Genomic DNA, 14334 nt, shown 5'->3' with positions numbered 1-14334 from the left:
AGACTTTGCTGTCAACCCTCCTAAACTTGAATTTTAGTACATTGTGAATGGTTTAATGGTTTACTAAAAGGAGAACAAGGCAGGGTTTATGTTCCAATATGGAATGAGTTCTAAGATATATTGTTACAAATAAAAAGGTAAGTATGAAAGACTGTGTACAGTATGCTATACATAGGGGTGGGGCAGACATACTTTTCGTTATTTACTCTTTTATACTTTTCGAATTTTGTACCTTATATATGCATTTCCTATTCAAAAAGAAATAAAATAATTTAAAAAAATCATGGTGGGAGAATGCATTTTCATATGCATCACCTTGACAATCCTATGATAGAAGCTTGCTAAGTATTTCCCTATTTTTTAAACAAAGGAAACAGACGATCAGAGAAGTCAAGTCAAACAGCACAGAGGCACCAGGCACCAGGACTAGAGCCCGCTTCCCTGCCAGGCCCTCCCAGCCCCTCTAGCCCAGCAGCCTCTACCACCCTCCACCCCTGCCCTCTCCAGCTCCTTCCCTCAGGACACAAAACTCTAATGCCCAGCCCCAAGAAGGTCTGCCACCAGGGGCTTCAGTCAGGGGACTGTTTCTCTTTGCTCAGAGTCACCAACAGGGTGGTGGGTGCCCCTGCGCTCTGTGGCTGATCCCAGCCTACCCTGGCCTTGCAGCTGCCAGGCCCTCTTCCCCTGGTCTGTACCTGTCAATGATGACGGGGTCTGAGGGTGTCTCATTCCGGTTGCCACAGCTCTTCCGGTCACAGCACCGGCTGAAGGAAAGATGAGAAGGGAGGGAAGGAGGAAGGGGGTGAAGGAGAGGGAGATTACAGCACGTGGTGTGTGTGTGTGTGTGTGTGTGTGTGTGTGTGTGCGCGTGTGTGCGTGTGTGTGTGTGTGTGTGTGTGTGTGTGGCTCTGGGGTGAGGATGCTGATGTCCTGTCTCTGAGTATGGAATCCCTGGGCCAGAGGGGCTCACTCTCAGGGGCCTGGGGGAGACAGGCAGTGAGGGTCCTACACAGGGACCTGGAGAGCCCTTATACCTGGGGTTAAGGATGGCCAAGAAACCCTTGTCCCAAAGGCATGCTGCTCCTGGAGGATCCAGGAAAGGGCAGGCTGCTGACCACCTACTCTCTCTGTACACTTTTTATACAAGTAGAAAAGAGCTCCAATTGTAAGCATGAACCTCATGAATTATCACAAAGTGAGCCCACCCATGTAACCAGCACCCATACCAAGAAATACCATGTGACTAGCGCCCCAGAAGCCCCCTCATGCCTCTTCCTGGTCACTGCCCTTCCCAAGGGTAGCCACTGTCCCAACCAGATTTTTGAACACTATTTTCTTTTCCATGTATGAAGAGCTGCCTCGGAGGACCCTTCCTGACTGACATCTCCTGGTGAGCCCTTGCCTAGAAATGCCAAGCTCTGGGGTAATGGGGAAGGGGAGTCTAGCACTGTGTTCCCTCTTCCCCATCCTGCCTGCCCAGGGGGTGCCCTTAAGTTCACATAAGAGGCAGCAAAGTTTCCTCCTCCAGCTTCTGAGCTAACCCAGGAGGCCCAGGCCCTGCCCCCATCTCCCAGGGAGCCCTCCCCAGAGCTTTATTAGTTAAGCTTCCCGGTAGCAGCAGGAGGCCTCTCTTACAAAAACACTCGGAGAAGCCACATAAACAGGCCCCGCTAATGGGTCCTCAAGGACCCTCTCCTCAGCCAGCACGGTGCCCAGGGGCCTCACTCTTCCCTCATCACCCCCCAACCCCAGGCTTCCCTGGGGATCAGTGGGGAGGGGGTTGGTGGCAGTGGCAGGGGTCGGGGCAAGAGGCCAGGGGCAGGTGACCTAGCCCTTCTCACCTGCACATGATCTCGTGGGTGAGTAGCACGCGGCACATTTCGGGGTTCTTGTCCTGCCCCTCGTAGATGATGGCCTGGGGAAGGGGAAGTGCGCAGGCTGGAGGGGAAGGAGGCTCCTCTCAAGGCCAGGTGGAAGGGCAGCTGGGCCCCCGCTCCCGGGGAAGAGTACGCCCTCCAACTCTCTCTGGGAGCCCAGGAATGCAAAGAGGGAGCTGGGAACCTGGCTTCCCAAACCAGTACCACTATCAGAATGGGCAAGAGTGGCATGAGGTCTACAGATTCTGTCTGTCCACAGGCAGCTCTTTCCGGAGCCAGCTCTGCTCAGGGGCAGGGAGGTCCCCAGATCACCATGACCAAGGTCAGGCTGCCGGGAGGGCAGACACACTCCAACCTCCGGGGTTCTCACAAGCATTGTCCCTCCAGGCTGTCCCGCTGGCTCCTTGGCCCCTCTCCCCACCCCTATCACCTCCGCAGGCCAGGCCAGTGGCTCCCTCTTGGATTGCTGGATCAGCCACCCCCCCCACCCCCCCACCCCCAGCCAGTCCCCCAGCCTCTCCTCCGCCCTGAAGCAAGGAGTGAGCTGCCCAAACCACACATTTGGCTTCCACCTTATAACCTCTGTGCCACGCAGCCATCCCTTATTTGTGGGTCCCTCTCTCTCCGGACGTTCTCCAACCCCTTCCACACTTGTTGACCATGCAATCCCACTTTGCCACTGCCTGGTCCGCCTCCCACACCATGGCGACCACAGGCTTCCTAGAAACACACCACTTCTTACTCTGCCCTGGGATTGGGTGGGGGCTGCTGGAAGACTGTCTGTGTGGGAAAGCCCAAGTCTCCACCTCAAGTTGCAGGCCACTGATTTTCACATCTGAGACTCAGCCCTGCTCCTTTACCAGCGCACACAACCTCTCTGAAAAGCCTGAGGCTTGGGGCCCTGTGGCTGCACAGTCCGTCAGGGCTGACTCAGGTTTCAGTTGCCCCGAGCTCCTCATGCTGGTCCCTGAGCCTCCTTCTCTTGTCTTTTCAAGTCAGCAAGGTACTGAGGGCCTGCAGTGGAAGCTCTGGGGCCCCACTCAGTCCCCGCTCCTGGACCAGTGCACCCATCCCCCAGCTGTGGGTAGCATTAGCTGCTAAGGGCTTTCTCTTGAGAACTGCTCTCAGCAGACAGGAGCTTGCTTCCCCTGGAAATGTCTGGAAGGTTACACTCTCCCCTTGGGAGTGGTCCCAGCCAGTAACTGACCAATACAGGGGACAGAATCCTGGCCTCCTTGCCTCAAGGGGGAACAACTCTGGTGCCATTCCTTCTCCAGGGCTCCTCGTGGATCAGGCTGAGGCTAGACTCCAGCTGAGACCACATCCTTGCTGAGCATCCCCTGCCCTGTCCTGCTTCTCCTCCCTCCCCTTCTAAGAGCTTCTTCCTTCCTCCCCTATAAACCATATGTACCTGAATCCCCATCTAGGCTGAACTTCTAGATAACAGGACCTAAGACAAAGTCGTTGAACAAATATTGTCTTTTTCTTGTCTAGAGAGCAAAAGCTACACATCCTCCTCCTGTGGACAGTGCTGAGAACTGTGGACAGCTAGACTGGTGAGGATGAAGGGCATAGGGGAAGTGGGGGCAGGGACAAGGATGCTTGCTCAGACCACAGGGAGATGGGGGTCAGAGAAGGGGCTGGACAGGCCTGAGCATCCCCTGGGCTGGCTCACCTGCTTGGACACGGAGTCGATGAGACGCACATAGAGGTCCTGTTCTGTCCGAAGTCCTAAGGGTGGAAAGGCAGAGAGGGCTTGCTATTTGGGGAGCCCCTGTGGCTTCTGATGACTGAACACACTCCACACCTTTCCCCGCTGAAGCCAGGCCCCCTCCACCCTGACAGTGGGGCACCAAGTGTCACATGGTGCTGCGGTACCCAGTGGGCAGTGGGCCTCACTCACCGTTGTTATATACCAGCCGGAGGCGATAATGGATCCCGTTGTTTGTCTTTTCAGCCCCGGGCTCCTGCAGGGACAAGATACGGAAGATGCATGGTGCTCCCGGGGATCCTCCAGCCACCGCCCTCCCCCCGACTCCCTTCCCACCCAAACTTCCTCCCTACCCCCCTCCCTCCCATCCATTCACCACCCCCTTCTCCACTTCTCCACCACCTATCCATCATCTGCTCCAGTGGGAGGGGGTTCCCTGAAACCCTCCCCAGCCCCCCACCCTGTTCCTTCCCAGCGAGCCCATGAGCCTCTCACTCGGTCCTTCTCCACAAAGTCGATGAAAGCTGTACGCTCCACCTCCACCGGCTGCCCCTGCCGGTCATACATGGCCAGCACGAAGTGGAAGAAGTTGGATTTCCTGAGGTTGGAGGGGGGCTGCTTCTCAAAATGTGCTCGTGCCAGGCCCACGCCACTGTGGGGAGGAAAGTTGCTGGGAAACCACTGGAAGTGCCCTCCAGAGAGGAAGACCCCGTCACCTCTGACCAGGTAGGTGGGCTGGCCAAGACTTGGCTCTGATGTGTCAAGAGTTTGGGCAAGAAATTGGATGGGCCCATTCCACCCTTGCCAGGGCCATCTCAGTTCTAGAACAGGCCTCCGAGCCCTGAGGTTACCCCAGCCTGCTCCCATGGGAATAAGCAGCACAAGCACAGGTGACAACAGAGGCATCCCGGGCAGACTCCTTCCCAGACTTTTCCCTGGGCCTCACATTTTGGAAGGCTGATCTCTGAAACCAAATGAACAAGCAACCCATCTTACTGACCACAGGCTCCTGTGACTGCCCTTTAGGGCCTCAAGGGGAAGCTGGGAGGTTTTGGAATGAATATCCCACTGTACCCCAGCTCCTGGCTATGTGCATGAGCCTACGGTATTGCCTGGGAGATGATGAAGTCCATCAGACTCTCAAGAGACATTGAACTGGCTCAGGGCCACTAGTCTGGCCAGCCTGGATGCTGGGCTATGGCTGAAGGTGGGAATGTCCTCCCTAGGTATAGGGGGACCTGCCTCCATGCTTGGAGGAAGACACCATTGGCTCCCTTGGGCAGAAGGATCTTCTGGTCTGGCCTTGCTTTCTCCTGGCTCATCAGAAACCAGTCCCAGAAGCAAAGCCAGGGTGAGAGCAGGAGGAGGAGAAGAACCAAGGCCCTGTTCACCAAATATTTCCTGAACCCCAATGATGTACCAAGCACTGGCCACATGGCACCACGTGGGGCCAGAGTGAAACACCTGGAAGGGGAGGGAAGACAGGTACAGAGAGCTGCAACACAAGACAGAGTGGTGGGTGCCCCCTAAGAGATGTCACTATATAAAAAACCGTAAAAGCAAAGGAAAAACGATTAATTCTTTCTGTGTGTGATGAAGGGAAGACTTCACGGTGATGGTGGCCTTCCCCCTGGTCTTTGAGGAATGAATAGGAGCTCAACAGGGGCAGGAGGCAAAAGGGCAGAACTAACAGCATAAGAAATGGCTGTAGGTATGAGGGTTAGTATCACTGGACCACTTCAAAGACTGAAGTGAGGAGAGAAAGGGTTTTATTGGAAGTGCCAGACTATCCATGCAAACAAAAACCAGGCCATGGAGTTTAGACTTTCTTCTCTGGGCCAAGGTCTTCCAAAGTGTGTTCTTTAGCTCTCTCATGGCTCCAGATCCTCATTCTATGAAAGAGTGCTATACCCACAACTGCTGGGAAGTGCATACACAAGTGTATGTGGGGGGCCCTGGGACACCCTCCAGGAATGGACCCTCCTTGACCCGCTCAGGCCAGTGGTCCCCATGCGGTAGCGAGTCTCCAGGATGGTTCCCCATGATCCCTGCCTCCTGGTAGTCAGGTCCTTATATAGTTTCCTCCCATACTGTATCAGGATTGGTCTGTGTGGCCAATAGAATATGGCACAAGCGATAGCATACAATTTCTAAGGTTAGGTCATACAAGACACGTGGCTTCTGCCTTGTTCACTCTCTTGGATTAGTCACTCAGGGGGAAGCTGGCTGCTGTGTTGTGACGATACTCAAGCAGCCCTATGGAAGGTCCACGCGGAGAAGAACTGAGCCCTCCTGCCAACAGCCGGCATGAACTGATCAGCTGTGTGAAGTCTACCAGCCCCAGTCAAGCCTTCAGATCACTGAAGCCTCATAAGAAACCCTGAGCCAGAACTACCCAGCTACACTGCTCCCTGATTTCTAACTTTAAGAAACTGTGTGAGATAATGAATGTTGTTTTACGTTGCTGAGTTTGGGGGTGATTTTTTTTTTATGTGGCAACAGGTAACTAACACGCCATGCTTACTTGACTACAGAGCATTTTGGTGCAGGGATGTGGTATGGGAAGTATGACTAAAGGCCACCAGAAGGCTCTGGTCAGGCAGGGCTTAGAAGATGCTGTAAGCAAGGAGGGCACAGTGTGGTAGAAAAGTGAGAGGCTGCTTCAGGGATGCAGAGGTGAGGATGAGAATGGTGGAACTGTCTTGAGAGCCATTTAGACCAGAGTCCCATCATGGACATGCCACTGTGACAGCATCTGCCATACTCATCACTACTTAATATTTTTCTTCTTATAATTTTAAATCAACTTACTCTTACTTGGCTTCTTGCAAAGCCATAATATCTGAAATGTCATGGGCTTCAGAAGCTTGTTGTGTTTTTACTCATACAGATTACAGTAAATAAACAATAAAATGAAAACCGTTCCTCCTCTTGAAAGCCTGCTCGGGAGCCTCAGTCGTCCATGTAAAATGCTAATTTTGGAGGCAGAAGTGACGGGTCTTGCTTGTTCCTGATCAAGATGAGGAGGGGGCCACCAACACCTTCTCTTCCCCACCAAAGGTTATTTCTACACGTTCCTTGCTCCAGGATCATCCTCCTCCCTCCTGCCTCGGTGTCCCTCTCTTCTCCTCAGCCTCAGGCTTACAGTCCAAAGTCCAGGCCTTGACCCTCCCGCTTCCCACTTGCCAAGAGGCAGGGAAGCCTGAAGACAGCTTTGATCACAGCAGGTCCCTGATTACTGTTGATGAATATGCTAATGAGGCAGCAACCCTGACTCCTCCCTCCAGCCCCCAGGACCAGCTTAGGGGCAGTGAGGCTCCCCAGGGACAGGACCACCTGGGGGTAGATAAGGTCAGAAGGAGATGGGCTGTGGGGCCATCCCAGATCACTCTGCCCTTTACTCTGTCATCTAGCCCAGGAAAGGTGCCTGGAAGGCGCTCAGACAGTGAGGAAAGAGCTATAGAGAAAGAAAGAGGCCTTAACAGAGGAGGGGTGGAGGCTAAGCGAGCACACAATCCCCTGGACCCCTCAACATACCCTATCTACACAGACGCTCCTGTACTTCCCAGGCCAAGAGTCAATCAATAATGCTGAGCTTCCTCTCCCATCCATCCCTCTTGGCAAATACCCGTCAGTCCTGGGTCCTGGCTGCCTGGGGTTCCTACCAGGCTCCTAAGGACCAGACCTGGGAAGTCTGCCCTAAGCCCCAAGCCAAGCTCCCTTCACAGGGCCTGCCCTCTCAGCAGGAGGGAATTCCTAGGGAGAGTGGTTGGGGGGACCAGGGGAGGGGAAAGGGAGCAGGTATCCCTGCCTGGGGTCTGTGGACCAGTAGCCAGTGCTGCCAGCTGCAGGGCATCAAGGGGCTGCACTGACCTACTCCACAGTGGGATCAGGCTCAGTTCTACTTCCCTCGAGGCAGCCCAGCATCAGCCTCCATCCTCCACCTTGCTTAGTGGGTCTGAGGCACAATCACACACATCCACGCAAAGCAATGGGACAGAGGCGGCTAGTTTATAGCTCTGGGACAGGGATCACTATCATGAATGACAGCAGAACAATATGACCCCAAGCAGACCAGGAGAGGATGGCAGAATAGGCAAGACCCCTGCTGGGCATGCCCAGGACTGCTCCTGGTCTGCGAATGTCTCCAGTTTACCCTGTTCATACCCCTGTGAGACAAGTGAGAAGACCAAGGTGAAATGGAAAAGGTTTTGGTTTAAAGAAATTCTCAGGGCTTCCCTGGTGGCGCAGTGGTTGAGAGTCCACCTGCCGATGCAGGGGACACGGGTTCGTGCCCCGGTCCGGGAAGATCCCACATGCCGCGGAGCGGCTAGGCCCATAAGCCATGGCCGCTGAGCCAGCACGTCCGGAGCCTGTGCTCCGCAACGAGAGAGGCCACGACAGTGAGAGGCCCGCATAACGCAAATAAATAAATAAATAAATAAAATAAAATAAAGAAATCCTCATATTTCCTATGAACACAGAGGACATGAGGATTAGAACAGCAGCTAGAGTGCCAGATGCAAGTCTGTCTGGACTTCTGGTTCCCCTAGGCACCTCCATGGCCTACCTGCCCGTGCAGTGGGTGACCAATCAGCATCCCTGAGCAGAGCTGCAAGCTGCAAAGGGAGAGGGTGCAGAGCGGGAGGGGGAGACTTCTGCTCTTCTCCCCTTGGGAAGAGCTGATGCTCTTGTAATGAGAAAGCAAACCAAGATTAAAGAACAGAAAGAAAGAGACACAGAAATATGCTCAAACAGCTCAGAAGATAGACCTGGGCCGTGGAGAGGTCTGAGAGGCCTGCTGGGGCACCCTGGGAGAAGACATGTGCTCCCACAGTACCTTAGAGGCAGAGATGTGGATGAAGGCCAAGGTCTCTGATTCTGTGGTCTCCAAAGTGGGGTGGCCCTTGCAGAGAAACTGCAAGGATGTTTATTGATAGGAATCCTTTATCTAGAAGAAGGGAGAGAGGCAGGAGGAGAGCCCCAGAAGTCTGGAGAGGCAAGTGTTTTATCTGGGTTTCCCCAGAAGCAGACCCTGAGACAAGGATTCATATGTGAACACTTTATGTGGGAGGTGTCCAGGAAACCTTGGCGGGTATGGGGAGAGAGAGAGAGAAGGAAAGGCAGTCCCTAACAGGTGCATTATCCATGAGTAACCACTGTGGGCAGCTGCAGCTCAGCCGCCAGGGAGCTCTGGAAACAAGTCTAGAACATGTGCTTCAGCTAGTCAGAGGGCTGAGCAAGGGAGCTGGGGTCTTCATCGTCCAACTCCAGTCAGTCACTGGCTGAGGGCTTCTGGGGCGTCATCTCTCAGGTGCTTCTGGCCTGTTGTGCAGGTGGGTGGAGCAGGCTCTGGCCATCTAAGAGTCTTAGGAGGCAGTTGCTGGCAGAGGAAGCAGACCCTTTCCCAAGGGTCCCCAGGGACATGGGTGGGGTAGCAACTCCCAGCCATCCAGAGGCCTGCGGTGTGATGGAAGCCAGCAAAGCTACAGCCCAAGGGCCTGCGTGCAGCCTGGCAATATGCACGAGAACTGCCTCACCTGGTGCGTGTATTGCTGGAGCCTGTAATTCAGAAACGTCTCATTCACTTAGCGTGATTAGTGCACAAAGCGTGCCACATACACGCCTTTTCCAGGTAAATGCAGCTGAGTGATGAAAACAGCCACATTAACCACTTTTGTGAGACTCCCAAATGATTTACACATCTCCTTGCTTTCTTAAAAAGATTGTTTTCAACAAAATGTTCAAAACACTTTCCTATCAACTCCGGAGTGTGCTGAGGCGGTGGGGCATGTGCTCCTGTAAAGAGCACGGATGTGGGAGGAGAAAGTGCTCATCTTCATATTTCCACCAGGGCCCACTCACCCCCTTCCCATCTTTTGAAATAGCCCCCAAATTAAAGGAGACTGGGACAGAAAAGCTTCGGTGTGCACAGCTATTTTTTTGGTTGGAGGACATCCGAGCATAGGTGTGTGTGGGCTTCCCGAGTACTGTGCTGGGAATCCAGGTTGAAGGTGACACCAAGGGCAACCTGACCTTCACAGCCTGAGTCATTCAGGTAACCTGTGCTTCAGAGTACAGGGGGATGTATCTGGGGGCATCTGGGGGCTGCAGAGTTGTCTGGCTGCTATTGCTTGGCCACCCAGGAGTCCCTGGAGATGCTCCTTTTCGAGGCTGAGCAGGTTGCCCCAGGAACCTTCTTGCAGCAGCTGGATCTCGCCACAGCTGTCTAGGACAGAGGACGCCTCCCTCACAGTCAGTCTCGGCTCTCGGGTCAGAAGTCCATTCATAAGTCTTTACATCCTTGATTAGGTACTTATTATAAGTGCTAGCAATTTAAAACAAGCATCTCAAATCCCACAGAGGACAATGGCCGAGACTGGAGCTTTGGCCTTCCCCCAGAGGCACCTTCAGGCCTTTGTCTCCCCTGCACCCCTCTGCCCTCTACTAAATGCTAACTCTTGCCTGCCTTGGCAGCCCAAAGTTCCGAGCAGTGCCTTGGCTTGGGCCTGATCCATCTTGGAATCTGGGATGCTGGGGAAATGGGGAGAAGCCCTGTTGTTATCAGCAGTTGCGGGAGGCTCCTTTTTGATCCCCCCTCCACCCTGGAGGTGGAAGGAGTAAAAGTGTGTATTTCCTGCATCTCATCCTTTGTCTCAGATTTCCCTACTGTCTCTGCTAAATCTAGATCTTCTTTTCCCCATCCTAGCATGGTTGCGTAAGTCCCACCTTCCCCTCCTCTGCATCCTCTCTTCCTCCAAGCATCCTACTGGCCGTAGCTCTCCCTGCAGGCATCCTTTGGGTCCCTGGGACTGCTGATAATCATCAAGCTGGGCCTGGCATTCCTGACTCCAGCCAAGATCTATTGGCCTAGCCCAGAGCCTGGGAAGATAAAAGCAGAGGCTCACTGGGGTGCGACAGTGCAGGCAGGAGGACCTGGTGCCTAGAGGCAGCTGCCCAGAACCTGGGTCTAGAAGGGTCTGCCAGAGATGAGGCTTTGGGGCTGCTTCATATCCCCTGTCCCACTGCCCCAGCAGGGGCTCTGCTCACTTGCCCCAGGAAATTATCTCAGCCATCAGGTCCCTGGATGAGGGGGGAGGGGAGGATCTCACTAGCCAGCTTTCCCATGTTTCCTCTTGCTCTCAATTCTACCCAAAGACTGTCCACCCTCTTCTCTGTGCCCACCCCCCTCGCCACCCACCCACAGGCCTGCCTGCCAGGTCCCAGGCTGAGGAAGAGCTATTAATTATTAAAGCAAACAAAAGCATTTCCTAGCAGGGATGCTAGCCTGCTGCTGCTTACAGGAAATGCGGCCCCAGCTGGCTTCCCTCTCATGGCCCAGCTAGTGTTCTGGGACCAGCTCAAGGGGGAGGGCTAGCCTGGGTGCTCCAGGAGTCTCCCCAGGCTGGGAGTCACATCAGAAGGAGAGTAGAACTGCTTCTGTGCTGAGAGATAAAGTCCTGTTGGCCCAGGGTAGGCCAGGGATCCTTGTGCAGAGTTCCCCACCAGGAAGACCCTGCCAGCCTTCCCTCTTACCTCCAGTGTAGGGTATGCAGCCTCTCTTTTCTCCCTACCCCTCTTGCGCTCAGAACTTTCCTTTCCTTCCTGAAGAGGAGCCTTCGGAGGTGGAAGAGAGGGGCGGGGCAGGGAAAGGAATTCCTGTCATTGTTGTTTTAGGATGAAAAGACCCAAATAGAGGACTGATGGAGGATCAAGAACCAACGGATGAGATGATGACATCTCAGGAAGAATGAGAAAGAAGTACCTCCCACCTGCTCCCATCGGCAGGAGGTGCCCAGAGGCAACCAAACGTGTGGGGGCTCCCAATCTGTGTCCTGAGACAGAGAAGCCTCTGGACTTGGAGATGAGCAGCCCAGGCCTGAAGAAATTCCTCTCTTCAAACTGGGGAGGCCTTCTGAGTCCTGGTGATGTGGCCCTGGGGACTCAGACTGGACACCTCAACCCCACTCAAGACCTCTTCCTCAGGTGCAGACAACAATCTCATGGGAAGAGCCTCATCGCCACACTTCCTGCACCCACACAGGCTACAAGGGCACTGCCTCCTTCCCATCGGCTTCCTGCTCATCAAACCTGCTGACAGGGACAGAGGGGAGTGTCAGAGAGAAGTAGGAACCTTAAACCATGAGGCCCCACTGGAAAACTTCGTCCTCTCTTACAAGGAGCTCTCATCACAAAGGCGGTGGTGGAGAAAAAGACAAAGAAATTGACCAACTCAAATTAAGTGAAAAACCAGAACCAAAAGAAAAACAAACAGGATACAGAATTATATGTATAACACAGGAAAAAAATATGTTAATGGGAAGATGGGAAGGAAATACACTAAATTATTGACAGTAGCTATTTAGAGAGATGGGGTTTTGTTTTCATTTTTTTTCTAGAAAAGTTATATCATGAGTAAAAATATGGATATTAATTCATAGGCAAGACCCTTTCTCTTCCTAAAAAGGTGAGCTCCAGAGAGAGGCCCTGGTGCTCCCTCTGGACAGTCATGAAAGCACAGGAATGCAGGAACACCATTCAGTTTGAACATGAAACAAGGTGTGTGTCTGTTAAGGGGTGAGGTTGGGGTTGGTGGTGGGGTGGTATCCCCTGAACAGGATTGGGGATGTGAATGTGTGGCTGGCATCCAGGTCTGGTCTGCCCTGGAAACCCCCCAGCAGAATCCCTTCCAGCTGCTGGACAATCAGCTGCTCAGACCTCTGGGAAGCCCAGCTCCCAAGTGTCCCATATGTCTGCAGAGGCAGCACCTCCCTAGTCCCAGGCACTGAGAACTCCAGGTAGGATGTCTAACCTCCCCTCCCCTTGCTCACAACTGGGGATACAAAAAGCCCAGGTGCTGTGGGGGGCTGGTCAACGAACCATTATGCTTCCTTTCCAAATCCAGGAGTCCATCCCCCACCCAGGCTCCCTGCCCAGACTCCTGAAAAGGAGTCAGAGGAGATGGGTGTGGGTGCTGGGTTCCCAGGGATCCCCTGCCTTGGGTAGGACCCACCAGAAAAACACCTGGAGGGACCTGAGCGGCCCTGACCCATCCTCAGCCCCAATCATTCCACCAAGCCGACTGCCCACCTCATCTCTTCCCCACCAGCCACTTCTCCAGCTCCACACGTCCCCATCCTCCAACTCTGAGGGATGTGAGAAAGCAGAAAGGGGGCTGGGATTCGTGCCTTTCCTGGCCAAGATCTATGGAACTCGACAAGGAGGGGCACTTAACTGCCTGAGAAGGAGGGGTGAGCAGTTCCTTAACAGCTGGTGGCTGTGGGACTGCGGGCAGCCGGGAGACCTCCTCCTCTAGAGCCATGGACTGCTGGGCCAGCGAGCGGTAGTCAGAAATCAGAGCCGGGACATCCAGGAGTGGAGGCAGAAGCCCCGCCCCGGCCCGCCCCACATTCTCAGGAAGAAGCAGAGGCGCTCAGGGAGAGGTGGGCACAAGAGCTTGCCGGGACAGTGCAGAGTTGGGGCTCCCTCCAACCCCTCGCCCCAGCAGCTCAGCAAGCTGAGAGAAGGCGGCGCGGAGCCGTCCAACCCGAGCGCGCCCTGTCGCGTCCGAGCGCTTACCTCTGCGCCGCGGTGCTGGCGTCCAGGATGCCCGCGCCCTGCATCCAGGAGCGCACCGAGCCCAGGCCGGCGGGCAGCAGCGGCTCCTCCTTCAGGTTCAGCCCGCCGCGGGGCAGAGCGTCCTGCGCAGGAAACATAAGGGCGCGCAATCGGTGGGCGCTCCCACAGCCGGGGATCCGGTCCCGCCGAGGCTGCGGGGCGTCTCAGCTCCGCCCGCCCGACGGCACCCGGCGCCTGCAGGAGCGCAGCGCAGCGCCAGTCCCGGCCGCTCAGTGCGCGCCAGCCTCCTGGGCGCTCCCTCGGAGAAAGCGGGTCCGCGAGCGCCGGCGCTGTCCCCTCCCCTCCCGGGGCGCGGGGCGGGGAGATGGAGGGATTTCCCCGCGGCCTGAGCGCCGGCGGGCTGACTGAGCGCGGGGCGGTGAGGGAGGGGAGCGGAGACGGCACCCGGTCCGCGCAGAGGCGCCCTAGAGGCGCGCTCTGGCGGCTGCCCAGGGCCGCGGTCGTCGGAGGGGGGGGCCCGAGCACCCCTTGAACTGCCTCAGGCGAGGCGGGGGCGCGGGGCTGCCCGCCCTTTTCCCCTCGCCGCCCCCACCTCCCGCCCACCCGCCCGCGGCGCCGGCGCGGGACGCTGATTACCATCCAGGAGGAGGAGGCTGCGGGCGCGGAGCTCGGCGGCGGCGGCGGCGGCGGCGGCGGCGACTGCGGCGGTAGCGGCGGCAGGAGCAGCAGCAGCCGTGCGTCCCGAGGAAAGGCAGGGGCAGCGCCGGGCCAGCAGACGCCTCCGCCGCCGGCGCCCCGCGTGCTCCGGCGCCCCGGCCCTGCCGCAGCCCCGGGCGGCAGCACCTGGAGCAGCAGTAGCAGCAGCCCGGCCGACTCCCCCCTGGGCCCGGTTCCCGCGCCGCCCCGCCGCGGCCGCCGCCGCCCGCCGCTCCCCGGAGCCTGGCCGCGGGCCCGGGCCATCCCGCCGCCGCCGCCACCGCCGCCGCTCCCGGGGGAGCGGGAGCCGAAGGCAGGGAGAGCGGGCGGGAGGAGGGATGGCGGGAGCTGGCGGGCCCAGGGGACTGGGGGCCGGGGGAGGCGGGGGCGGGGCGGCGCGGCCGGCCGAGGGGCGGCCAGGGACGTGACATCATCGGGGGAGGAGCGGCCGGGCCCGGGCCGCCGCGGCGG

At 56.3% G+C, this 14334-nt stretch overlaps 1 protein-coding gene across 1 annotated transcript in view; it reads right to left on the bottom strand.

The window, feature by feature from the left end:
* EBF4 (EBF family member 4) overlaps positions 1 to 14127 on the bottom strand; it is a gene marked incomplete at its 5' end in the record, with an annotated part of 54126 nt that extends 39999 nt beyond the window's left edge. The window contains 7 exons of the mRNA XM_079943759.1: positions 696 to 764; positions 1842 to 1915; positions 3553 to 3608; positions 3781 to 3844; positions 4084 to 4240; positions 13168 to 13289; positions 13804 to 14127. Of these exons, the coding sequence (XP_079799885.1) occupies positions 696 to 764; positions 1842 to 1915; positions 3553 to 3608; positions 3781 to 3844; positions 4084 to 4240; positions 13168 to 13289; positions 13804 to 14127 (866 nt within the window). The remainder of the gene's footprint in view (positions 1 to 695; positions 765 to 1841; positions 1916 to 3552; positions 3609 to 3780; positions 3845 to 4083; positions 4241 to 13167; positions 13290 to 13803) is intronic.
* Positions 14128 to 14334: the final 207 nt, after the last annotated feature.

This window comes from Stenella coeruleoalba (genome assembly GCF_951394435.1).
Source record: "Stenella coeruleoalba genome assembly, chromosome: 15".
Lineage (NCBI taxonomy): Eukaryota > Metazoa > Chordata > Mammalia > Artiodactyla > Delphinidae > Stenella > Stenella coeruleoalba.
This window is presented reverse-complemented; position numbering and strand designations above follow the sequence as displayed.